Consider the following 25,229-nt stretch of genomic DNA (forward strand, 5'->3'; position numbering starts at 1 on the left):
GCGCGATAAGATCATAATATACATTGCAAAAAGATGATTAGTTTTAGCCAATGAGATCGTGAGAATCCGAACTAGCAACGAAATGAAATCGACAGTTTATCAACAAAACATAGTTATTTTTAACAAATAGGTCATATTCCGGCAGCAGGTACGATATTGCCCCACAAGTTATGCTAATACTAGTTAGTTTTTTAAGGATATGAGCAAGAATGCTGAAGGTTGAGTAAGACGAATTTGACAACTTTATAACGATTATTAAAATTGTACAAATGCCATCATATAAACGCACTCCCAGTTCCAACTGAACGCTCCCTTTCAACACCAACCACGCGTGAAATTATTGGCTTTATTAAATAACACCGAACGACATAATGAAGAGAAAAACTTGAGTTTACTTTTGCGCACAGAGGCACGAGTGACATTCGGCCAAACATGTTCTTCATAAGTACAGATGACTCAGATAGCAAATTTGTAAATCCTATAGGACCACAGACAGGACAAAGGTGCTTGAGTGAGATAATTGGTTTACAACTAAACAAAATGTATGTCATGCTGGTAGTGGAATTTTAGAATATTTGTATTCCTGGTTAATTTTATGGAGATGCCCACACAAAAATTTAAAGTTATTTTATGTGTTTTTTTTCCTTCCAATCTGGCGAACGAAATCCCATTCCAAAGATCAAATGATAACTATGGAAGATGAGGAGAGTCTGTTCTATATTTCTTCAGATTTTTACCAGCGCAATTGGGATCAATGCTTGTCCCCTGGAGTGCCCAACTGTTTAAAAGGAATTATACCGCTTATGTGAAATGCTTTGATAAAATATATTACGTTAGAAAACCAGTACTGTAAGCGACCTTCCGTTCAGAATATAACACCTTCAGATAATCTTCCTAATTCAACACCGGATAGATAAGGATAGTCCCATCTCTACCGGATTAGAATACGGTTTGGAATTTAGAACTGCACAAGCTAGCTCCCAGTTGTATCTTTTAGAATGAGGTTTGAGGGGCAATCCAGTGGGAATATAGAGAAAGCCAAGGAAATTGGATCTATGAGAGGATTTTTTTTGTAATTAAACTTCAGGCTTGACTCAACAGGCCACTTCTGCGGAGAGATGGCTTCCGTTTTACCTCGCTTTCAATATCGTCTCTCTTTTGTTAAGAGAGAAGGACATGGGGGAAAAGGACACCTCTCCTTTAAAACATCTGCGTTTTTAAGTTGGATGTAGTTTACATTAAGGTCAAAATTGAATGACAAAGCCTGACACCATGTGATTGCAATCTAAACAAAATATACCATGGTATTTCTGGCTATTGTTGACAAATTATACCCAAACTATGTCATTGAAATTCAAACAATAAGGAGTTCAAAGATAACTTTGCTTAATCGGCAGGCTTATTCATGTTGAGTTACACACCGGATATTATTACACATGATTATCACTCTATGATAGCCTTGGGCAATTCAAATATTTGAGCATGGACTATTTGAGCATGAATGAAATTAAAAATGCACACCAGCCGACAAAAGAATTTTTAAGACATCGCTCACGCTGAAAGTGAAGCTAAGAATGGTAAAGACTAAAGTTGTGCGGGCATAATCGATAAAATCTAAATGCCTCCACAAATATTTTTAAACCTAATCGGCAATTCATTCCTAGATTCTTTCATTGTTTCGGGGTTGTATCATCTCATATTTCGAATAAGGGACGTAAGCTCCACTTTTGCAAAACATGTTCCGCGTTTGTCCACATTTGGAAAACGGAATGGAAACAATATTTCTTTTTGCGGTTTATCAATTAAAGGAAAACTTCTTTGCTTAAAAACAATACAATAGATTTCCAAACTTTGGGATTGATTGACACGCCGAGGTCAGCAGTCAGGACATGTCTTAAAATAACGCGTTTTCATGCGAGTAATAAAGAAAATGTTTTATATTTATTTATTGCATACAATCAGATTGTATATTTTAGGCTAGATCTATTTCTCACATACATTCACATCTCACGTCTCTCTTTCTTTCTGTCAAAATAAAGTTTAATATAATAATTCTCTCTTATCGCTCCTTCAGCCAAATGTGTAAACACGTGAAGTGTGCATCAAGTTAGGTTCGAAATCGCCTGCGATGCCGTTCCACAAGATCAAATTATTCAAGCGCTTTGTGGAAAAAATTAATCATTGCTGACATAAATTCTCTTCTCGAAACATTTTACCAAACAGTCTGTAAATAAATACATTTTTGACAGACCAGCTTGTTGGCTTCAATGAAGTCGCAGAGTTCCAAAGATGCACGTTCAATCTCAACCATTCAATTACATTTTCTCAGCGCCGATATGAAGGCAGGTAAAGCCATATGTATGATCAAGTTCTTTCATGCAAGAAGGTTGAAATTCCAATGCAACTTTTCCAAACACATACATCTGTCAGCCCAAAGGAGAAAAACTAGCTTTCTTACAATAAGCAAAAATAAAAAAAACGTACGAATTTACGCGTTGACAGAAAGCCGAAAGATGCCAGTCTTTCATTTTGCAATTCACTCTGAGGCTTCAATGCCATTCATGAAGATAATGAGCCAAGATTTCCAAGACGTTCCTCCATGAAACCTTGAACACCACAATATTGTCTAAAGATATGGCGCGTCCTACACTCTTCTTTTGTGTGGCGAGAATCTCTTGATTTCGAACCTTGGATTTTTGGCATTTCCACGACGATTTACGTATTCCATATCGCTATGAAATTTGCATAATTTCCTTTTGTATATTTTGCGCAGCGTGACGTAAGATCGGTTCATTCCTTTCATCTCACAGGCTTTTCATTCAGGCATTCATTGTCAGGCTCTCGTTAAACCACTCAGACAGTCGTACTCACATTTCATTTCCATTCGTCTTTCGTAGATTATCCCTCCTTTCGACGGTCTAAGAGAAAATCACCCCCATTATGAAAAACCACCTGAACTACACACATATCTGGAGTGAGGAGTTAATTAATACCCAGTGCCAGGACACGCTATATTTGACCACGCGCTACGGAGAGAGAACTGGGAAATCGTCGCGATTTTTACTCTGAATATAGCTCTCACTCCAGTTATCCCATTGTATATACAGATCAGTCCAAACAACGAACTAAGTATATAACTGGATTGTTCCTAACTAAACTTTTACTTTGTATATATAGAAACAAGTTAATAAACCAACCTATGCTTGCTTTAATTTTCGTAATTCTTTCGTCGCCCACGTCGCAACGCTCTTCGTTTTTCCTCCTTTGGACCTGCGTCCTTCTTGCAGTAGTTCCAGAATTGTTGGTTTCTCCAAGTGTTGTTGTACTGGCGTACCAAAAGCTGAGCACATATCCCTGAAATAGAACAATGGAACCATGTTGTTAGGAATGTCGGCCTGTTGGTGGCCACGTGTGTGCGTGTCTGTCACTTGGGCAATAAGAGTGTCATACCATCATCAGAAATCTATCTGTTTACTCTATTCACACATAATTGATTCCTTTCTTCCTCTTTGGGATGTGGGTTATAGATGAGATAACACGGTGCTACACCCACTAGACGTTAGCAAACATAGTGAATACCCACCCTACTAGTCCACAGGCAGCCGCAACAACAGCTTCAGAATGATCTTTATCCACCGAAATTTTTTCTAAGAAAGTGACAATGCTTGGAACACTGGGCCATACATTCTGCACCTCGGCTGCATAAAAAGAGAAAGATCAAATTAGAAAATGTTGATCTGAAAGTGATACGTAAAAAAAACAGCTGAGCTCGTAGACGAGTCTAGCACTGACCGCTAGGAACATTCCCATCACCCTTGAAGCCTTGTATGATACCGGTGTAGGCTTCTAGGCACGCCTCGCGAAGCTCATTCAGGTAATCGATCGTGTCGTAATCATCCTGCAAGACAGAACAAATGAATGGTTTATTAAATGGTCACAGCAAAATCATCATTATTAAATCACCATCACACAAAACATGATCGATTAAGATATGGTTGTTTTGTCGGATCCAATTGACTTCTGATGGATGTTTTTAGCCTGTTGACTTGCATTGTATTTGGACAGAAAATCAACGAAAGCCAATGCAGTGCTGCTTATCAACAACACACTACATTCCATACGTCAGAAGTGAATTGAATCGGACAAAATTAGATCGTTGCTCAAACAAAACGATCTCAAACTTACTGTTTCTATTTGTAAAGACGCAGCCTGTTCCAGCGTAAGCATCACTGGCTCAAGATAGTTTACAAAATTAGCTCCAATTGCCAGAGCAATATCGCCCAGGGCGGAGATGACTTGTGGTTTCACAGAGCGATGCACTGTCTGATTCTAAGGAATGCAACAAACATCAAACATCACGACAAAGGAGAACAGATATATAAAGATTTCTAAACAGATCATTGCTAGATGTAAATATATAAAGATCATCGAAAACAGAGTCATAACTGCAGATACAGCAAGATGTATATAGATGAAACGAAAATATATCGACACAAGGGAAAAAAGTCAATGTTAAAGTCAAAGCTATGGCAATAAAATGCACCCATAGATCGTTGATGAATCTGACCACATCTGACTTACTGCAAGATTTTCCATGAGTAGCTTCATGAATTCATCACAAAACGGCGAAACTTGTTCACCGAATGCGCGGCAGAGATCACCCACAATACCAACAGCAGCTATACACGCCTTTAACAAGAGGAAATATTATCAAGAAAAGTTAAGGAATGGCCTATTCTTTTAAACGGGATGGGTCTATAGCCTAAAGTTATAGAGACTGTGGTATATGATTCAGGTGAATTAATATCGTTTGTCTGTAGCCTGTTCAACTGGAAACTAACTTGCTGAAAATTAACTGAAAACTTGCATAGTCCATACCTGGTGTTCTTCTGTGTTCCTCAGTGCCAGAGTCAACATTGGTTTAAATGCTTCCATATACTTCATGAAACTAACTCCGATCACTATGAAATGAAAAAACCTATGTTTCAACGGGCAGCTCACACCCTAGCCTGCTAGCAGGTTGGAATTATGCCTCGGTGGTAAGGGGGGCGGAGGTTCCACATTCCAGGCCGCTAGCAGGCTAATTACAGCCACAATTTTTTTGGGTTTCATTAAAAACAGGCTGAGTGCATGCTGAAAAAACGCGAGAATACCCTGATTGTGTACGGTTGTGTGTCTAGATTCGGACATTACCTTCCACGAGAATAGCGACTGCCAATAAAGCATCTTCCTTTGCGCCACCCCCCTGACCAGACTGTGTAATCAGTAGTTGTAGTAAAGCGCTCATGACCGCATCAGAAATCTTTAGGGCGTCATCGGGTTCAACCTTGCGCAAAACACTCTGAAAACAAAATAACATGATTAGAGATGATATTTTTTCTACCTGCATGTGAAATCGTTATCCCATACGTACAAGAAGTGAGATTACCTGTAGAGTTGCGCATATCAAGGCCTGTAAATCTATGTATTGAGAACGATCATCTGTGGAGGTTATTTGACCCTGTGTGAAATACACGAGAGTGCCACGTTAGATACAACGGCTGAATCTTTGTGAACGATTAAACAGATGTGAAATATGGTGAATATACGAACCTCCAGTTGAAGGACTTGTTGTAATCTTTCCAAGATCACCAGCGTTGTTGACTGAACACACATATAACAATCCTACATAAGAAAAAAAGAAAGATTTTTAAACTTTTGACATGTCAATTCTTGGAGGGCGGTACAATTGGGAGAAAGGATTTACTTTTGGAGAATTCTTGATCATTTCCATTATGGCTTCATACGCCGCGCTACGAAGATTCGCCTGGTTACCATCAGGTCTAAGAAAAAGAGAATTGGCTTTAGTTGATTTGATGCCCCTATACATTGCAAGTCAACTGACTATAAAACATCCTTCACAAGTGAAGTGGATCCAACAAATTGGATCGTGTGACGATTGATAGGATGTACTCCATGAATTTATTTGAAACCGTTGGATATTTCCCGATACTGTAAATGTAGTATCATTGTTTTGATATGTTGACCTACCTGTTTGTAACTATAAATAAATCGTTGATAATTTTGGTGAACGATTCTGACAGTGCGAAAGTGTTTGGCTCGTCAGTTCCACATTGATTCTTGGCATTTTCCAGCGCAGCTTCGGCGAGCGATGAAAAAGCCTAATCAACAAAAAAATGTTATATTTTAAACCGAAAACAAATATGGCGTGTATATCATAACATATCCAGGTAAATGTGCATCGCAGGACCAGTTTTCGATTTGTAATTTACGACCATAAAGCAGCCTAACGTACCCAGCAGCTGTTTGCAGCAACCCGCGGTTCAGCAGAGAGGCATGTCAACATTTGTTCAAGAAGACGGTTGAGGTACGCTGGGTTGATTGCTTCATCTGGTAGCAGTTCACACACACGACCCACGGTCCATGCAGCAGAATCACGAACGACCGTGCTAGGATCGTGCATCAGCTCGATGATCAACGGCATTGCCTAAAGATAACAGAGTCGTGCGTTTGAGACAAGAAATTCTGTTTTCGTTTGAGATTCTTTCTAAAACTGCACACGTCTACCTTAACGACGACATGTTTTAGAGCCTCCGGGTCTGGTCCTCCAAGAACTGATCCTGAAAGATGAATAAAACAGTTACATGAAGTTGCAGAGAGGAGCTACAAGAATCACAATTCCATTGCCATAGTCTCATTTGCCATTCTCTTCTTTTGGTAAATGTGAACGAGCGGGAAAGTTACTGATGTTCAAATAAGAGCACTTATACACAAGAGCATTCGTAACTTTTCACCAACATCTGCCAAAAGACTGCAGCCACTCTTCACGGCACTCTTTTTGCAATCTTCTACCAGCAGAGTATGGATTTGGAGTCCCCCGACAGACAGGGAGTTAGAACAGGTGTGACTTGATTCTACAGCTTTTAATGATGATCCCTATTCTGCCAGAAAGCCTCGACATAAAACTATCGTCAAAGACATGGTAACTATCCCCCGGTAGAGTGGTTTCCACGGAGAAGCAAAATGTCTTACCAAAGGCCATGACTGCAGCATCACGTCTTTGCCACATCTCATCGCCGATAGTTGACTCAACAAAAGGAAGAACATAGGGAACGACATCGTTTTCACAGCACTGTGCTAGGAGCATGAGGCAGACACCAGCGGCTTTTGATGGATTCCAATCATCTTCGTCATCAAATTCCTCCTGTTAAAAGAAAACACAAAAACATTGTAGAAACAAGTTTGAAACCTGGAACAATAACTTGGTAATACAGTGCATAATACTACACCTGTTTACACAAGGTTTCCAAGATAAGAGGCACCAGGTATTGTAATGCACCCTTGGCATACTTCTTGCTGCTTCTCTCTGGGGGCTGACCCACTTGTGCAGCCTAAAAAATAGTGAGAATTGAGAATATGAAACGTAGAGAGACTCCAGAGGAATTGGGCATGAGATTCTGTTTCAAGAGTTTCACAAATTTGCATTTTTTCCACCAAATATAAAACGTTCAGAACAAGTTATCCCCAACCTCTTCAGCCTCAAGATCCAGGTCAATTTCCTCATCACAAACAGTGGACCAAAATTCGATGCCTTGCAGGGACACTTCTGGGATATCACTTTTTATTGCATCAAGACTTATCTGGGAAAATAATGGGAGCAATATCCATTAAAAAACACCATCATTCCGAAGGTGATATTAGAATATAACAATATACTTACAGCAAACAAAGCAGGACCCATATAAGCCACCATGTGGTCATAATATAAGGACATAATTTTGACTAAATTTTGAAGAGATGCAATTTTGACCTGGAATGAAAACATAGTATTTTATTTTGGCATAACAGAGCTAGTCAATTAGTCATTTTATAGTGGTGTTACCCTTACTTGAGTATTAGTACACTGGGTAGCCTCACATACAACTTGCATTATGAAATGCCTCTCATTCTAAAAAAAAATTCAAAAAAATATTAAATTTGAGTTATAGAATAGTTTTTTAAGCATGGCTCTAAAGATAAGAAGCGAACAACCTCTTTGTCAAAATTTCCCTTTGTAAATTCTAAGGAATTGTAAAGGGCTGTAGTGGCAGCCAGTCTGACATTGTCGCTGAAAATAAAAAATAGGGGAATTTATTCTTAGTGGAGGGAAACTTTATACATAGACACCTTCAGAACTAGTGATAGTGCATATGACTCATGCATACAAGTCCCCACCATGGACAAGCTAATTTTTTAGCTTGCCTGGTAGATAATTCAGAGTAGCACCATCACAATATTACTTTCTACTAGCTGCTCAAGGAAAACTTCCTGTAAATGTAAGACTAGAGTGGACTTGCATGTGATGGACTATGGCTCTTCTCACCTGGGTTCTTCTTTCCTCATTCCCTGTACAATTGCTGTCAAAATGCTGTTGGCTTCCATTGCTAAGTGCTTAGGATCCTAAAAATTATATTCATTCAGAAACATAATCAACTTCACAAACTACATATAAATGACCAACTACAGAACATATCTTGCATAATGTTTATGAGACCAATGATATTTGACATCACACATCACATTTTCAGTTATTTTGTATTAAAACATATTTAGGAGGAAATAGATTTATAAATTCACACAACAACAATTTATAGCCATTATTCCTGTCTCCAACCCACACAAGGTTTTATTATCTTAATTAAATTGAACACCATTTCATGACAGAAAATTATGTTGGACATACTATATCTTGACAAATATATCCAATAGCTTCTAAGGTCTGTTCCTTCAAACTCTCTGTCGCAGTACCATTGGTAACATTTTGAACCAATGTTGGGATCAGATCTGGCCATTGCTGGACAGGAAGCTCTGTACAAGCAATAGCTGCTATACACTGGGTAAAATATGAAAAAAAAATAGTTTCAGAGATGAATGCTTGACATGTAGAAGGGTTTGGTTAGGTTTTAGTCATTGGTTATGAGATTAAGAACCTGCACTGGTAAAACTGAAACATAGATTGCCACAGTTTCTCTTTCTTGGGGGTTAATGTTATGATGGAAAGAGAATCACTCTGAATTTTCAAATAAACAGGACTGTCAAAAAATTGTTCTACATTTCAAAATTAAAATCTCTGTTAAATTGATGATAAACAAACTTCCTGATTACTAAACACTTTCTAGAAATTCTCAGAGGTCCTTCTTTGGCTAGGATCAAGAAGAAAGGTGATCTACTAACAACTTAGGATAATGGCTTTCACTCACAGATAGTAAATGATATGTTGACACACCATTTAAGTGGTACACAGATTGTTCCAAAAGTATCATTTTATTCCCTACCTGTGGCCCTATAGCTGGTCTGGTACTCTCTGTTCCAAGTGTAGCTACAACCTAAATATTGCAATTTCAGCATCAATTATTCAATTGTGGTACTCCACTAGAAGTAGGATGTTAAGGCTTAAAGGGTGTTAATTTTTACTGGAAATCATACACATCTTAAATTCAAGCCAGGAAGCGTTCAGAAAATCGTCAACTATCAGTCCTCTTGCAGGAATTGACCTACGCTATTGCACCAACATTGTAAGGTATAGGTTTTTGCCAGAGGATGATAGTTCACCATTCTTCTTAAATGTTCCTGGCTCGAATTTGAGATGTCTAGTATTCCCACTTAGATGCTTTAAAGCAATTAAATTTAGAAATTTTTCACAATGACATTCCATGAATGGTTTGGAACAATACACAAATTATATACTGCCTCAACAGCATCTAGTTTTGATGCGACATCGAAGTACTTGCCCTTGTTTTAACAGCATTTTTGATGGTATCTTCCAAACCTAACCATCTCTGTTGGTAAGCCAATTTGACACGATCGTCTTTTGATGTAAGTTGGTTTTTTAACTGCAAGGCTGCAGCCATACGACATACTTGACTTTTGCTTGAATCTACTAGCTCAATTGCTAAAGCTACTAAGAACTGCGGCTGTAGAAAACCATAAAAAGAAATATTTTTACACCATTCATTGATAAATTATATCATTAACCTTGTGTTTATTCGACTTTGTACAAAATTTAATCTTGTACACTTCATTGTTAAACAAGCATACACTTGTAACTTACTAAGTTATTTTGAGCTGCATCTTGTAAGAATTTCTCTGCTTGATCAAGTTTAACCTTGTCTAAAAAGAGTAAATATAAACACTTGCGAAACGTCTCTTTCGTTTTCCATGTGGGTTCGAAATTCATCTCAGAAACCTCAACGTAGTGGACTTATAGCTTAAAAGTTCCGCGCTATTTCGGCGCCTTACCTTGCGAAACTGTTGCTTCTAAGATTGTTGAAAGTTCCATAATGTAACTGTCGCTAAAACACGAGTATTTCGTCCGGTTTGAATGAAAAGTCGGGAAAGGAAGAAGAAAATTTTAAACTTTCGCCGAAGCAAACACCACCACCCGGGCAAGAAATTTCCCGCCGATCCCGCTATTTTGCCAACCAAATATATCAATAGTTATATACCAATATCCAGATTTAACCATCATTCACCCTTTGGTGTTTGTTTTATCCATATAAGACGCTATCTACTCGTTAAAGTTCTTATATAGCCATAGATATTCGCATCCGTATGCCAATGTCCTTCGTGAATCACATGTGTCCATCAAAATCCATACTTGCCCCCTTTAGTGCAAAGTTGCTCCAACTTGTACAAATGATAACTAAAAACACGCTAAAAATTTGCAAATTGTAAAAAAATGTGTTTTTTTCAAACTCCTTGGCCCGCATAATCTTACTTTCTTAATTTCTTCAGTTTTACAAAGTAAAAAATAAATAAAAAATGTTTTATGAGAAGGAAAGTACGACAATCGTGACAATTACTCATTCCTTATAATATTCTCGAACAATTAGAGACAATAAATATCAATTTATAATATATACATTTTTCCCACTGGGACGTGGCATGTGTTATTGGTCAAGTTTTCAAAACAAACGAGAGTGATGTCCAAACAACCCCAGTTCTCTGAGTTTGATTTATGTAATATTTTCACAAGCAACTGACACTGGTAATTCAGGTAAGGACATAAATTTTAAATACATAAATACATAAATTTTAGGCAGTTTGCCGAAATTATTGTTTATTTATTTAATGATATATTTGACTTGTTTGTTAAAAAATCAAAGTGCTTCTACAAACATACATTAATCCTGTTTGACTGTTTTTTAAACTACTTTAATGTTAAGAGCTGAAGCATGTTGTCCGTAATTTCTATGAAATATAACATCGTTATTTGACATTAAAATTAAAGATATATGACATTAGAATTAAAGATATATAAAATATATAGATACTATATTAGGAGCAGAAGAAAAAGATTGCTGTCGAAGATCTGAATAAAAAATCTTTACTTTTGCCTGGTTATTTCTAATATAATATTCTTGTATGTTTGCATCGTGACATCAATAAGTAATTTAGCTTCTAGGTACACGCGTCAGTTCATCAGTTCAATAAGAATAGTGTTTTAATATTAGTGCCTATTTATTTGTGTCTATATTAAAATAAAGTGTTGTTTTTTTAATTGCACTGATGAAGACCCAGGTTATTGAACGAAAGCTTTGCAGTATTAAATACTTATGTGGTGTACCTACAAGCTAATTTACTTATTTCTAATATGTCTGGATGAACTTCAGAGATGACTTCAGATAAGCAGAAAAGAGCTGACATTGAAACAATACTGCAGCCTGCAGTGTCTGCAGCTACATATGATTTTTTTAATCAGATAAAAACATTTGCCAAAATCAAGTGGTGATAACAATGAAGGTTCCAAGTTTGCAAAACATTAATACAAGTATTGAAAGTCTTCACATTTACCATGGGGTGGCTGCAGCTTTGTTCTACGGACTTGTATCTGGATCCATGTCATTTCTGAACAAAGTTAGTATCTACATAACTATAATTGCTGATGTCATGAACAGTTTCACAGTTCTTGACCTAATTTGATGTGACTATTTAGGATACATTGTACAATGTACTAAATGTAGATCAGTTGAATGAACATTGACACACTACAAAATCTTTAGATTGTTTTGACCACAATGGATTTCCGTTATCCTGAAGTGATTATGTTAGCCCAAGTCACATGTACTGCTGCCATGCTAGAAATTTGCCGCAGATTAAATCTTGTCAATATTCATGCTTATACCTTAGAAAGGTGTGGGTACTGATTTCTATGAATTCTTGTGTTTATCTTATTAGCAACTTCTTCATGTGGCACGTCTTATTTTTAGGGCTAAGAAATTTCTGCTTCCTTCGATATGTTTTGCTCTGCACACAATTTTAGCCCTGAAAGCGTTAGGTGATCTTTCAATTCCAATGTAAGTTCTAATGGTATATTGAACATTGAAAAGAAATTGTTGGGTTGGATATGTTGTGATATTTATAGCTAAGGTTTTTGTTCTGTTTACTATTAGGTACAATATACTTAGACGTCTCTTACCCCTCTCAACACTGATTCTGGGAGCATTTTTTTTGAGCAAGCGTCCATCAATTCAACTGACCTGCTCCATCATATTGGTTGTGTTTGGCTGTGTAACTGCTGGTGAGTAAAATTTTGTAACCGTTTCATAACTCATCGCAACTTAAGAGCTTGTGCAATAAAGGTTTAAATGCTTTTCTACAGTTTTTTTACAATCATTTTTAGGATTTGGTGATATTTCTTTCCATATTGGTGGCTATCTTGCAGCAATAATGAGTGTGTTCAGTCAGGCTTTCTATCTAGTTTTTGTTCAAAAAACTGGAGTAGAAACTGGACACTCGACATTGGATGTTCTGCATCTGAATAGTATCAACTGTATTCCTTTGTTGATTATTTACACCCTGTACAATGGTCAGTTAGTCAACTCTATTAACAGTATCGAAGTTACCTCAAAAGGCTTCTTTGTAAGTACTGTGTGATCTCAAATGGCTAGAAATGACTGGGACTAGTTGTGAAATAAAATCCATTTCTCAGTTGAAGCAACTTAATATCTCTTGAAATATACTTTATTTCCATTTCAAATTTATATCAGAGCTATAGTTCTTATAAATAAAGATAATCACAAAATTTCAACAAGTTTCATAAAGAATTTCAAAAGATATAATGGAATGGATTTCTATTTCTATTAGCGCTGAGTGGCTAAAATATGAGCATAGATCACCTCGCTTCATCTCGTCAAAAAGAGATGTGGCCTGGTATGCCATTGTTTGAGCTTTGGTAAAGAGATGATCTATACTAGACCTTTGTGGGAATACAGTTATGTGCAGAATACATTCAGTTGATTACATTGTTTTTACTTTCAGCCTGTTTTAATTGTGGATGTTTTCATGGGATGTGTGTTGAACTACTCTCTATTTCTCTGTGCAACTATGAATAGTGCATTAACAACAAGGTAAACATCCATATGCACAATAGTAATGTGTCACTTATAAGAGACTCATAAAGCACAGTTGTAGTCACAACCTTATATCATGACTAAGTCTTCTAACTGGTACATCCCTACTACCTTGGAAAAGTGGACAGCATACCATGTCCATTTATATCACTACATGAGATTTCTTTCTCAGTTAGTTTAATGATGTATTATTAGAGAATACTGACTTTATCAGATCACCAGTGTTTGGGATATCTTTCTCGGGTAGTTAAGAGACAAACCATCTAAAACGTCCATAGAATCACTTCTGTAGACCACCTTCATTAGATCACCTCTGGTTAGTGGTGATAAACCATGTCTTGGTATCACTACCTAATGCACAGTATCGGCTTCTCATATGACCAATTCCTTAGAACCACCATCAAGAGTTTGGTTGAACTACTAAATTGAGCATGAAAAAAAGAAATATAAACAAGAATACTGAAATAGTTTTTATTTTTTAGTCTGGTGGGAGTTATCAAGGGCATCATTACGACAATTATTGGATTTTTTACGTTCGGTGGTGTTGCAATAAACTTATACACGATATCTGGTATAATTCTCAATACTTCAGGAGGGATTCTATATTTCTACACAAAGTACAGCGAGCAAGTGCGGCAAAAACTACTAGAAGATTATATGCCTGATCACGCTTTGAACGTCGAGGTGAGAATACCCAATGGACACGTCGATACGAGAGATCATTTGGGAAAGGATTCGGTGATAGATTTTAATGAAGATGGAGAGAATGAAAGATGATACGGAGTATATGATATAGTATATAATTATGATTTATAATAACAAATTGGGGTATATATGACTTTCTCGTTTGTCCCCACAAACTGATGACGAGTACTGATCTTTCTGAAAGCAAGGATGCTATGCCTATGGCTATGTATACTAAAGTAAAGTCTAAAGTCAGATATTTTTCCCATCGCGATAACTGGAAAGCGGAATTAAACCTCTGTCAACATTTCAAACAGAACAGATGTCCTCATCTCATCTCCTGGTAGTCGAACTAATATAGGCACTATTAGTAGTAGTGTCTATATTAATAGCAAATATATCTTGTGAACTGTTCAGTTGTGAACTTTTTCTTGGCAAACGTGTGTCGGTTTATTGTCAAACTCACTATAAACTGCTTGTTGTGTAAATAAAAAAAAGTCAGTGAAATTAGCAGACCTTTACAAAGCAAGGATATATTGAAGTCGATGATATAGTCCTAGTTATGACGTATGAAAGAGCTGTTATTTAGCTTCCCAATAATACCTTTCTTCAGCAAGAAATTATCAAATATTTTCAAAATGGAAATTAGTCAATCGAAACTCAAACATATGGTGTTAGGGTTGAATTTATTTATGATTTAATTCTTTTTTAGCAAGAAAATATTGTTAGAAAGGTAAAAAACTCCTCTTTCTCAAAATCTAATAAATCTAATGCATTACGGTATGCTTAAAGTGGCGATTTAGTTTTATGACAAATGCTGGTAATGAATGTAATATTCCCTATATTTATAACAAGTATTTATTTAACTTATAACATAAGTCTTTATAAAGGACTGATAACGTATGAGTCTTTATAAACTAATAAAAGAATTTTGGGAGTTTTCGGGAATTTAATTCGGGAATTTGAACTTCCTTCATCGGGCTTCATGGCGAAAAGCGATTGAAAACATGCATGCAGTAAACTCGAGCACTGGGCAACGAAGCACATGAGATGAGCGACGTGAGATGAGCGACATAAATGGCGAAATATATATTGATTATATTCCCATTGAGATTGTTACGATTCACAAAAAAGGAATAATACAGCCTATTATACAAAAAGCACGTTCTTTTATATTCCATATATTGATATAACCTTTTAATTTTCCCTTTCTTTTACAATTATCCATGCAAAAATAAACTTGGAAACCAATCTCAAAGCACAGATATTACCCGTGAATAGGCGATTTAGCAGAGGATATTGTTATAAAAACGATAAACGCGTGGGATTTAACCAGCGTCACAACAGACAGTGCAAGTTCATTGTCAATATGTTATTATATGCTGCGCGCGTTCATTGATCAATTAATATCCATGCATGCAGAAACAATATTCACTATAGAAAACTAAAAATAATATCTCCAATCTTGACTCCCAACTTAATTTTGCATTCTCGTCATAACCGTATAGTTGTAGTTTTTGACCTATAAAAAGTTGTGAAAATTGAAGTAAAATTATAGGCATTCTGATATATTTACTAATGACTTTTCACGCGTATTTGCGTATTATCCATTGAAATAATAACCGCCTTTCAAGTTTGTTCAGTTATAGAGCTTGCCCCGCATCTGGGGCTTAACAAAGATAATCATTTTTGGAAAGTGTTTATTATAATGTTCGGCGTGCAAATGGCAAGCACTTGGGATGCATCTGCCTCGGTGACAAAACTAAAAGGATCCTCATATGAAGATTAATTGTTTTTTGATGTTTAAGCTTGGCTTCTGACGCTGTCCTGGTTTTGAGGAAGATATATAAACAGTCTTCGGAGGTCGCATTTCATTTCATTTTAAGATTACATACAGCTGGTTTAAAAGAAGTTATAATCTCGCCGCCGAAAATTAGGTAAGTTAGACTTATAATTAAACACCAGGACGGCTGTTTAAAAAATTGAGAGGTTTTTGTACGTATTTGGCCTTCGTGATTCAAACTACAGGAAAATCTCCGTTTCTTTAGTTTCATAAATAGGGTAATTAAACGAATCCCATTTATATCTTTCGATACTAAAGTAAAGACGATAAACTATTCTTCCCAGCCCTAGGAATCTTGCGCAAAGTCAACGATCATCATGTATTCTAATAGAAAGACTAAGATGATTCCACTATATATCTATACTACCAATGCTGAACTTCTCTGATAACATTTTCTAATATATTTATCTATATAGGACGTTATGAAATTTATCATTCTTGGGCTTGTTATAACGCTTGTTGTGTTAGACCTAACAAGTATTTCATCGGGAAGTTTGATGTGTCTCGGCCAAGATATGTGTTCGGGGAAAAAGAAGAAGACATTAGACAAAAGCTACACAGCATCGTGGAAATTTCAAAACAGGCATCGCAGGTTTTGGGGGGACACTCGTGTAGAAAAACCCATTATGAACAGGACTTGGTACAAACGCTATAAAACGAGAATTAGGGGGTTCTTTAAAACGAGGTAAGTCTGGTGGGCTGGATTTCTCGTGCGCATGTCCCAAAATGCGTGTGTCATCTATATACATACTTTAACATCCTATCTCTGGCCCCAGAACTCTATCATAGCAAAACATCCTAGGGTTCATCAATGTTTAAGTGAATTTAGTCCCACAAACAGTAACATATACACAGGATTTACGTAATACAAAATTTCAACTCAATCATAGAAAATTTGGCAATGACAACCAAGCCAGCCGCCGTATTGTCTATAACTATATGTATATGGCCCGTGCAAGGTGAGCGATTTTTACGGGATTTTTCAAATATTTTTTTCATTGTTTTTCAGGCCTGGACTAGACAAGTAAAGATGGGAAAGCATAAAAGAATATAATATAGGAATGTATCATTCGAATTGAGAACACTTGCAAAGCAAGATGCCGCACTCTTAATGGAATAAATAATATAGACAGCTATTGCATGAAGACAAAGTATTCTTATCATTATTATTACAATATATTGCTTCACATATTGTGAAAAAATGAAAGTTGTTTCTGGTTGCTAGAAAACATGATTGCATTCCAGCCCCCCCCCCCCTCCCCTCTTTGATCACCCCCCTCCCATTTTTAATCATCACAACCCTCTCTTATCCCTCTCTTTTCAATCATCACAATCCTTCAACCTCTTTGATTATCACAAACCCTTGCTTTATTATCAACCCCCTACCTTCCTAGATCATCACAACCCCCCCCTCCTAATCACAACAGTCCCCTCACCCTCTCCAATATTGAACACCCTAACCCCATCCCAGCCCTACTTCACTGGTCATCTGCCCATATATAGTACCAATTATGAATGTACCAACCCTACCTTATGACACCATGAATTGCTGTTGAGCTCATGGTCCTGTGAACTTGTTTGGACTGGACAATTTGACTGTCATAATGTAGAACACAGAAGGAAAGAACACCATAAGAAATAGCGGACCATTGACACTAGGTTCAGACCATTCTGTCAATGCAATTAGGGAAAAAGCATGTAGAATCCAGTGGCCAATAAGTATGACAATAACATCTTTCTTAGCCAGCAGGTCTTTGAAATTCTAAAGAAACAGAAGTTTACATTTCAGACACTAGAGTATATAACAAAACTGTGCATTTTCTCATAGTCTTTTAGGGAAAAATCAAACTGATAGATTACTTACTGCAATCTTTTTCATTGCGAGCAAAATAGCTGTACTCAAAATAGATCCAATTAATAGCAGATACGGATATGAATAATCTATAAACGAAATAGTGAAATATATATCTTTTTTATACGCTAATTAATGTAAGACAAGTGGCAATATATTAAAATGATATCTTACATAATAATCCAGCACAAGTTGCATGAATCATAGCTGTGATCGGCAGGAAATACAATGCCGCATAAATGCATTTTGAACCTTGGCTTTCGCACAGTTTCATAGAAATTAATGGCCGAAAAACAAGCAATAACAGAACACAAAATGCATAGTAGTATAGCACCATGGAATAGCTAAAAAGAAAAAAATATAAGTATACAATTAACTACAGTGTAACATGGATAACATAAATACTGATCTCTAATGTTTAGTGGTACTGGATGAGTGTGAGAAGATAATTATGGCTGAAGAAAATTCAGAACTAAACACAAAACAATGTTTATTTGTGTAACTTACAGTGGATAAACAGCCTCCTGTGTGCATCGAATTTCATTGACGTGGTCAGGTTTGGGATTGAAGAACACAGTGTACCAGTCTGAAAGCTTCTTCACTTCACAAGTATGTATCAAAAGCGAACCTGATTAAGGAAAAATTGAGAGAAGAAATTGAGAAAAATCATTAATCAACTAATAGAACATAGTATTTTATTCTTGATACAATACTTTACCTTTTGGTTCTGTGACAAGAAGTGTAAATAGCCCGGAAAGCAGTGATTCTAGCGTAGCTGAGATTTGCATTATCACCATGCTGAAATGAAGGAAACTAAGTTAAATCACCACTGTCTGAAAACCAGTACTGCATTTAGCAACAGTATATTTGAAGATGCTTACTGCTTTTGTGTTCGGGAATATTGGTAGTTAAATGTGTAATGCATCAGGGTTGTCACAAGAGCCATGAAACCCAGGTATAGCCAGTCATACAGGGTAGGATTGTTTAAACATTCTCTGCAAAAGTATCCATCTGTCCGATATCCTCTAGGGCAACGCTGTGTAATAAAAATATAGTTTGAACTTCAATATGTTATGTGAAAACATAAATATGACAAACAATGCAGGTTGCAAATACAGGAAAAAAGATTGGGAGTCACTCCCTTATCAATCCTTTCTGAGTACCTCATGGCGCTGGATATTTCACCTCCTCCTGCCGGCATTAAGCTGGTTTTCCACTAGCGATATTTTTCGCGCAAAGCAACATTTTACTTTTGTTTCAGAGCTCTCAACTGCAACCATCTGGAACAAATTGCTCAAATACAAAGGAATAAATTCGCTTGACGAGAAAAATATCGCTAGTGGAAAACCAGCTTTAAACATCATCCATATAATAGACAAATACTAACCCCACATTCAGTTCCATTAAGTCTTCCACAGTACTGACCAAGACACTTCTGATCTACAAGTCAAACAATTTATTATTTTCGTTACCTCATACAGTATGCTTATACCAACAAAATGCAACCTGTGTTTGCAACACATGAAAGGGATATGACAGCAGCTTCTGTATATGAGTTCAGCCCATAACAGTATAAAGTTTTTATAGAAAATGCTCTTTCACTTATATAGAAATTCTCTTTCACTTCATAACTCAGTAATACATTTATTTAATTGAAAGGGAATTTAGCAAACCAATGTGTTAGAGCAAAAAGTACATCATATTTAAAGAATTATAGCAGTTCAAAATCTAAATAAACTGTTTGTTAACTACATAAGCATACCTGACGCAGAAATTCGGACTGATCCAGCAGAATTTTTTATAGTAACTGTTAAAACGATAAGGAACAAACAAAATTTTCCCCTTCTAACAGTGACAGTAAGATGTTCATTCGCCATTTTTCAACTTAAACGGACTGTGCAGCTGCAGGCACGTCGATATAAGTCGAATAACCAACGAAGCTGGTTAGTTTCCCTTTGAAAACCGTTCAAAAACTATGAAATATCGTAAAAAAATAACAAAAAGACAATTTTCTTCCCGTTTTCCTCCGTGTTTTCCTCCGTTTCCAAATTTTCCTAAATTCCCTCACCCACAGGCCACAACCCTCCATATCCCCCCATATCCCCCCATATCCCTCCATATGCCTCCACATGCCTTCATTATTCATAGACCTCCTTACTCCTTAGATCGTCATAGTTCATAGGCCTCCATAGACATCCATTGGCCTCCATAACACACCATAGGCCTCCATAGATCTCTGATAAAACGGTACACTAGACCATGGTCGAATATACCGAAAAAACGACCATGGTCGAAAAATATACCTTAAAACCGTATACTCGACCATGGTCGAATAGTTTTTTTGTTAGTTGTTTGATCATTCAGATCATAATAAAAAACATTCGTTTTCGGATTTGAACCAGCTAATGACAGTTCACGACTACTCCACAAAAATTTACCGTTAGACGTTCCTAGTGAAGGATCGTGTTTTTTTATTTTCTATTTATTTTCTATTCTATTAGGTCATAGTGAAAAAGGTTACGTTCTGGACTTGAACAATTAAACTACCGACTTACTGTTTGTAAAACAATTTCTTTCACCACTAGTCCAGGCAGCTTGTGTTGAACTATCAGGTTATCATAATTTATATACCTAACGCTTTTCTTTATAGCCATAATGAAAAAATATTCGCCTGATTCCAAACATTAACTTACCTCTTGCAAAACCACCGTTTTAACCACCACACTACAAGCTCTTGAAGCGAACGACAATACTTTTATTTAAGGTAAATCTCTTGTTCCAGATATGAAAATGGTTAATAATAAAAAGCAGTCATCCACCTCAAGCGCTGATGGTCAAGTGGTGAAGATAATGGTCTCGCAAGTGGTAAGTCTATGGTTCGAATCCTGCATTGGTGAAATATTTTTCATTATGACTTTGAAAAAATTCATTGACTTTGAATTAAAACAATAAAAGACAATCATTAACCTGAAGCGCTGATGGTCTAATGGTGAAGATAATGGTCTCGCAATTGTAAGTCTACGGTTCGAATCCTGCATGGGTGAAATTTTTTTCATTCATACCTAAAAAAAAAATTCAGTTGAAATAATGAAATACAGTCAGCAACCTCAAGCGCTGATGGTCTAGTGGTGAAGATAATGATCTACCTAGTGGTAAGTCTATGGTTCAAATCCTGGGTGAAATATTTTTCATTATGACTTTAAGAAATGATTTAGTTAAAACAATAAAAGACAGTTATCAATCTCAAGCGCTCGTGGTCAAGTGGTGAAGATAATCGTCTCGCAAGCAGTAAGCCTATGGTTCGAATCCTGCATGGGTGAAATATTTTTCGTTATATGACTTTAAAGAAATGATTTAGTTAAAAAAAAGACAGTCATCAACCTCAAGCGCTGATGGTCTAGTGGTGAAAATGATAGTCTCGCAAGTGCTAAGTCTATGGTTCGAATCCCGCATTGGTGATGTATTTTTCATTTATAACTTAAAAAAAATGAAAAAGATTCATTTGAAATAGTAAAAGACAGTCATCAACCTCAAGCACTGATGGTCTAGTGGTGAAGATAATGGTCTCGCAAGTGTTAAGCCTATGGTTCGAATCCTTCATGGGTGATATGTTTTTCATTATATGACTTTAAAGAAATGATTTAGTTAAAAAAAAGACAGTCTGCAACCTAAAGCGCTGACGGTCTAGTAATGAAGATAATGATTTCCCAAGTGGTAAGTCTATGGTTCGAATCCTAGGTGAAATATTTTTCATTATGACTTTAAGAAATGATTTATAATTAAAACAATAAAACACAGCCTTCAACCTCAAGCGCTGATGGTCTAGTGGTAAAGATAATGGTCTCGCAAGTGTTAACCCTATGGTTCGAATCCTTTATGGGTGATATGTTTTTCATTATGACTTTAAAGAAATGATTTAGTTAAAAAAATAAAACACAGCCATCAACCTCAAGCGCTGATGGTCTAGTGGTGGAGATAATGGTCTCGCAAGTGGTAAGTCTATGTTTCGAATCCCGGGCTAAATGTTTTTCATCAGTGAATATAAATTAAGAAAATATTTAGTTTAAATAATAAAAGACAGTCTTCAACGTCAAGAGCTTATGGTCTAGTGCAGGGACGTAGCCAGACCTTGAACATGGGACAGGGGAGGCTTTAGGCTAGAGTTTCAACGTGTCTTACATGGCAACAACAGTCAACACTGACCTTTACCCCGGACGAAAAAAAAAAGCATACTTGAAGACTGAGTAGATTTAATTCTTCTTAATTAATATATCTCATTTCAAGGTAAGAATATTAGAGCAATAAACTTCTCAGAGGGGTGGAGCTGCGGCTCCCACAACTCCCCCCCTGGCTACGTTCCTGGTTGCAAGCATATTTTGTGGTGATATACAAACATTAAACAATACCACCATGCTTATGAATACGCCGGAAAACGGTATACTCGACCCTGGTCGAACATGAGGAAAACCCTACCCTAATCATAACCCTAATCGTAACAGAAACCCTAACCATAACCCTAACCCTAACCCTATCCGTAACCCTAACCGTAACCCTAACCATAACCCGTGGTCGAATGTATTGGAGAATGGTACACTCGTCCATGGTCTAATTCAGGCCACGTTGTTTTAGTTGTCAAATTCTTTTCCTATGAAAAGTTGCAAGCATATTTTGTGGTGATATACAAACATTAAACAATACAACCATGCTTTGGTTATGATGTCAAATATTTTGCTATGGATAACCACGTAGGTTAAATGGTCTCATTCTCGTGCTATGTAAAATTTCAAGCATGTTTAGTGCTCATATACAAACATCTAAATAAAGTTGCACCTTGCAAGCATCGAATATGACCGGAAAACGGTATACTGGACCATGGTCGATATTGCTGGAAAACGGTATACTCGACCATTGTCGAATAATCCATTTTCCGGCGAATATATGATATTGGTTGAATTGGCCATTTACGGCGAATATATGACCATGGTCGTATATTTGCCATTTTCCGGCGAATATGACCATGGTCGTTCCATGAGTCGGAAGTGCTCCATAATCAATGATCAAACACCATAACATCTGCCATGGTCGAGTTCGCCGGAAAACGACTACCTCGACCATGGCTGAGTTCGCCGGCTGAGACGTTTTCCGGCGAACTCGACAATGGTCGAATTAGTCGTTTTCCGGCGAACTCTACCATGGTCGAATTAGTCGTTTTCCGGCGAACTCTACCATGGTCGAATTAGTCGTTTACCGGCGAACTCGACCATGGTCGAATTAGTCGTTTTCCGGCGAACTCGACCATGGTCGAATTAGTCGTTTACCGGCGAACTCGACCATGGTCGAATTAGTCGTTTTCCGGCGAACTCTACCATGGTCGAATTAGTCGTTTTCCGGCGAACTCGACCATGGTCGAGTTAGTCGTTTTCCGGCGAACTCGACCATGGTCGAGTTAGTCGTTTTCCGGCGAACTCGACCATGGTCGAATTAGTCGTTTACCGGCGAACTCTACCATGGTCGAATTAGTCGTTTTCCGGCGAACTCGACCATGGTCGAGTTAGTCGTTTTCCGGCGAACTCGACCATGGTCGAGTTAGTCGTTTTCCGGCGAACTCGACCATGGTCGAGTTAGTCGTTTTCCGGCGAACTCGACCATGGTCGAGTTAGTCGTTTTCCGGCTAATTCGACCATGGTCGAATTAGTCGTTTTCCGGCGAACACGACCATGGTCGAGTTAGTCGTTTTCCGGCGAACTCGACCATGGTCGAGTTAGTCGTTTTCCGGCGAACTCGACCATGGTCGAGTTAGTCGTTTTCCGGCGAACTCGACCATGGTCGAGTTAGTCGTTTTCCGCCTAATTCGACCATGGTCGAATTAGCCGTTTTCCGGCGAACTCGACCATGGTCGAGTTAGTCGTTTTCCGGCTAATTCGACCATGGCACCAACATATTTAACTGAACTGTTTAGTACCTGTCAAAATACTTGCTATACTCTGAGAAGCAACGATCGGAAACTCACTTTACCAAAGCCAAACACTAACTTTCTTAAAAATATAGTTTCTCGTATCGCGGAGCAGTAGCTTGGAATAATCTTCCTCGTGAAATTCTTGACAATTATGAGTCTCTTTCATTGAATTCATTCAAATAGTCAAAGACACGAAATGAAAAACTCCGAACAACCGTGCAAAATTTATTTGTGGCGGAGACATATTGTAGCATTTTGGCTGTTGTCACTTTGTATATAATGCATGAATATAATATTAAGCTTAGGACTTGCATGATTTTGAAATATTTTTAGATTTTTATTGCATGCGTGTGGAGCACGGCCCTTTGAAAAACAGGTCACTGAAAGGCTACCGTGCATAAATATGTTTAAATAATAATAATAATAATAATAATAGTCGAGTTAGTCGTTTTCCGGCGAACTCGACCATGGTCGAGTTAGTCGTTTTCCGGCGAACTCGACCATGGTCGAGTTAGTCGTTTTCCGGCGAACTCGACCATGGTCGAGTTAGTCGTTTTCCGGCGAACTCGACCATGGTCGAATTAGTCGTTTTCCGGCGAACTCGACCATGGTCGAGTTAGTCGTTTTCCGGCGAACTCGACCATGGTCGAGTTAGTCGTTTTCCGGCGAACTCGACCATGGTCGAGTTAGTCGTTTTCCGGCGAACTCGACCATGGTCGAATTAGTCGTTTTCCGGCGAACTCGACCATGGTCGAGTTAGTCGTTTTCCGGCGAACTCGACCATGGTCGAGTTAGTCGTTTTCCGGCGAACTCGACCATGGTCGAGTTAGTCGTTTTCCGGCGAACTCGACCATGGTCGAGTTAGTCGTTTTCCGGCGAACTCGACCATGGTCGAGTTAGTCGTTTTCCGGCTAATTCGACCATGGCACCAACATATTTAACTGAACTGTTTAGTACCTGTCAAAATACTTGCTATACTCTGAGAAGCAACGATCGGAAACTCACTTTACCAAAGCCAAACACTAACTTTCTTAAAAATATAGTTTCTCGTATCGCGGAGCAGTAGCTTGGAATAATCTTCCTCGTGAAATTCTTGACAATTATGAGTCTCTTTCATTGAATTCATTCAAATAGTCAAAGACACGAAATGAAAAACTCCGAACAACCGTGCAAAATTTATTTGTGGCGGAGACATATTGTAGCATTTTGGCTGTTGTCACTTTGTATATAATGCATGAATATATATATTAAGCTTAGGACTTGCATGATTTTGAAATATTTTTAGATTTTTATTGCATGCGTGTGGAGCACGGCCCTTTGAAAAACAGGTCACTGAAAGGCTACCGTGCATAAATATGTTTAAATAATAATAAATAATAATAATAGTCGAGTTAGTCGTTTTCCGGCGAACTCGACCATGGTCGAGTTAGTCGTTTTCCCGCGAACTCGACCATGGTCGAGTTAGTCGTTTTCCGGCGAACTCGACCATGGTCGAGTTAGTCG

The 25,229-nt window shown here is 37.5% G+C and overlaps 3 protein-coding genes and 1 long non-coding RNA gene across 6 annotated transcripts; 2 read left to right on the forward strand and 2 right to left on the reverse strand.

Annotated features, from left to right (window-relative positions):
- Window positions 1–1,921: 1,921 nt before the first annotated feature.
- LOC114525731 (importin subunit beta-1-like) lies at window positions 1,922–10,429 on the reverse strand. The gene is made up of 26 exons (XM_028547150.1): window positions 10,279–10,429; window positions 10,091–10,149; window positions 9,771–9,953; window positions 9,315–9,365; window positions 8,723–8,872; window positions 8,363–8,439; window positions 8,032–8,107; window positions 7,889–7,948; window positions 7,721–7,810; window positions 7,530–7,640; window positions 7,290–7,391; window positions 7,033–7,204; window positions 6,568–6,620; window positions 6,296–6,487; window positions 6,031–6,161; window positions 5,747–5,822; window positions 5,593–5,664; window positions 5,429–5,500; window positions 5,194–5,341; window positions 4,879–4,961; window positions 4,582–4,689; window positions 4,186–4,329; window positions 3,793–3,898; window positions 3,584–3,698; window positions 3,198–3,354; window positions 1,922–2,918 (listed from the first exon to the last, which is right to left on the reverse strand). The coding sequence occupies exons 1-25, from the start codon at window positions 10,316–10,318 to the stop codon at window positions 3,198–3,200; spliced, it is 2,628 nt and encodes an 875-aa protein (XP_028402951.1). The 5' UTR covers window positions 10,319–10,429; the 3' UTR covers window positions 1,922–2,918.
- Window positions 10,430–10,914: 485 nt separating this feature from the next.
- LOC114525687 (UDP-galactose/UDP-glucose transporter 7-like) lies at window positions 10,915–15,002 on the forward strand. Its single transcript, XM_028547097.1, has 8 exons — window positions 10,915–11,035; window positions 11,741–11,895; window positions 12,042–12,172; window positions 12,249–12,335; window positions 12,432–12,559; window positions 12,662–12,900; window positions 13,300–13,388; window positions 13,874–15,002. Exons 2-8 carry the CDS (start codon window positions 11,776–11,778, stop codon window positions 14,166–14,168), a joined length of 1,089 nt encoding a protein of 362 aa, XP_028402898.1. The 5' UTR covers window positions 10,915–11,035; window positions 11,741–11,775; the 3' UTR covers window positions 14,169–15,002.
- LOC114525688 (JNK1/MAPK8-associated membrane protein-like) lies at window positions 13,047–19,811 on the reverse strand. 3 transcript variants are annotated; one of them, XM_028547100.1, is made up of 9 exons: window positions 19,533–19,811; window positions 19,158–19,210; window positions 18,652–18,806; window positions 18,489–18,568; window positions 18,278–18,398; window positions 17,945–18,114; window positions 17,783–17,859; window positions 17,449–17,680; window positions 13,047–13,808 (listed from the first exon to the last, which is right to left on the reverse strand). In XM_028547100.1, exons 1-8 carry the CDS (start codon window positions 19,645–19,647, stop codon window positions 17,477–17,479), a joined length of 975 nt encoding a protein of 324 aa, XP_028402901.1. In that variant the 5' UTR covers window positions 19,648–19,811; the 3' UTR covers window positions 13,047–13,808; window positions 17,449–17,476. The 3 variants fall into 3 exon arrangements, with proteins under 3 accessions (XP_028402901.1, XP_028402899.1, XP_028402900.1); XM_028547098.1 differs by having other exon boundaries at window positions 13,047–13,811; XM_028547099.1 differs by lacking the exon at window positions 13,047–13,808 and adding an exon at window positions 15,248–15,597.
- Window positions 15,825–17,060, forward strand: LOC114525689. Its single transcript, XR_003687240.1, has 3 exons — window positions 15,825–16,012; window positions 16,335–16,603; window positions 16,928–17,060. It is a non-coding gene; the product is annotated as an uncharacterized LOC114525689 (long non-coding RNA).
- Window positions 19,812–25,229: the final 5,418 nt, after the last annotated feature.

This window comes from Dendronephthya gigantea, unplaced genomic scaffold (assembly GCF_004324835.1).
Source record: "Dendronephthya gigantea isolate DGI-Jeju-01 unplaced genomic scaffold, DenGig_1.0 000035F, whole genome shotgun sequence".
Taxonomy (NCBI): Eukaryota; Metazoa; Cnidaria; class Anthozoa; order Malacalcyonacea; family Nephtheidae; genus Dendronephthya; species Dendronephthya gigantea.

Bases quoted from the DNA above. Each gene is read 5' to 3' on its own strand.
- LOC114525731 (XM_028547150.1), bottom strand. From the start codon at position 10,318: ATGGAACTTTCAACAATCTTAGAAGCAACAGTTTCGCAAG. The intron at 6,488-6,567 runs GTAGACGTGTGC...TGTTATCTTTAG, and splicing joins TAAAACATGTCGTCGTTAAG to GCAATGCCGTTGATCATCGA. The intron at 6,162-6,295 runs GTACGTTAGGCT...TTTGTTGATTAG, and splicing joins TTGCTGCAAACAGCTGCTGG to GCTTTTTCATCGCTCGCCGA.
- LOC114525687 (XM_028547097.1), top strand. From the start codon at position 11,776: ATGAAGGTTCCAAGTTTGCAAAACATTAATACAAGTATTGAAAGTCTT. The intron at 12,560-12,661 runs GTGAGTAAAATT...AATCATTTTTAG, and splicing joins GTTTGGCTGTGTAACTGCTG to GATTTGGTGATATTTCTTTC. The intron at 13,389-13,873 runs GTAAACATCCAT...TTTATTTTTTAG, and splicing joins AATAGTGCATTAACAACAAG to TCTGGTGGGAGTTATCAAGG.
- LOC114525688 (XM_028547100.1), bottom strand. From the start codon at position 19,647: ATGGCGAATGAACATCTTACTGTCACTGTTAGAAGGGGAAAATTTTGT. The intron at 19,211-19,532 runs GTATGCTTATGT...TTTGACTTGTAG, and splicing joins AGTCCGAATTTCTGCGTCAG to ATCAGAAGTGTCTTGGTCAG. The intron at 18,399-18,488 runs GTAAAGTATTGT...TTCCTTAATCAG, and splicing joins TCTTGTCACAGAACCAAAAG to GTTCGCTTTTGATACATACT.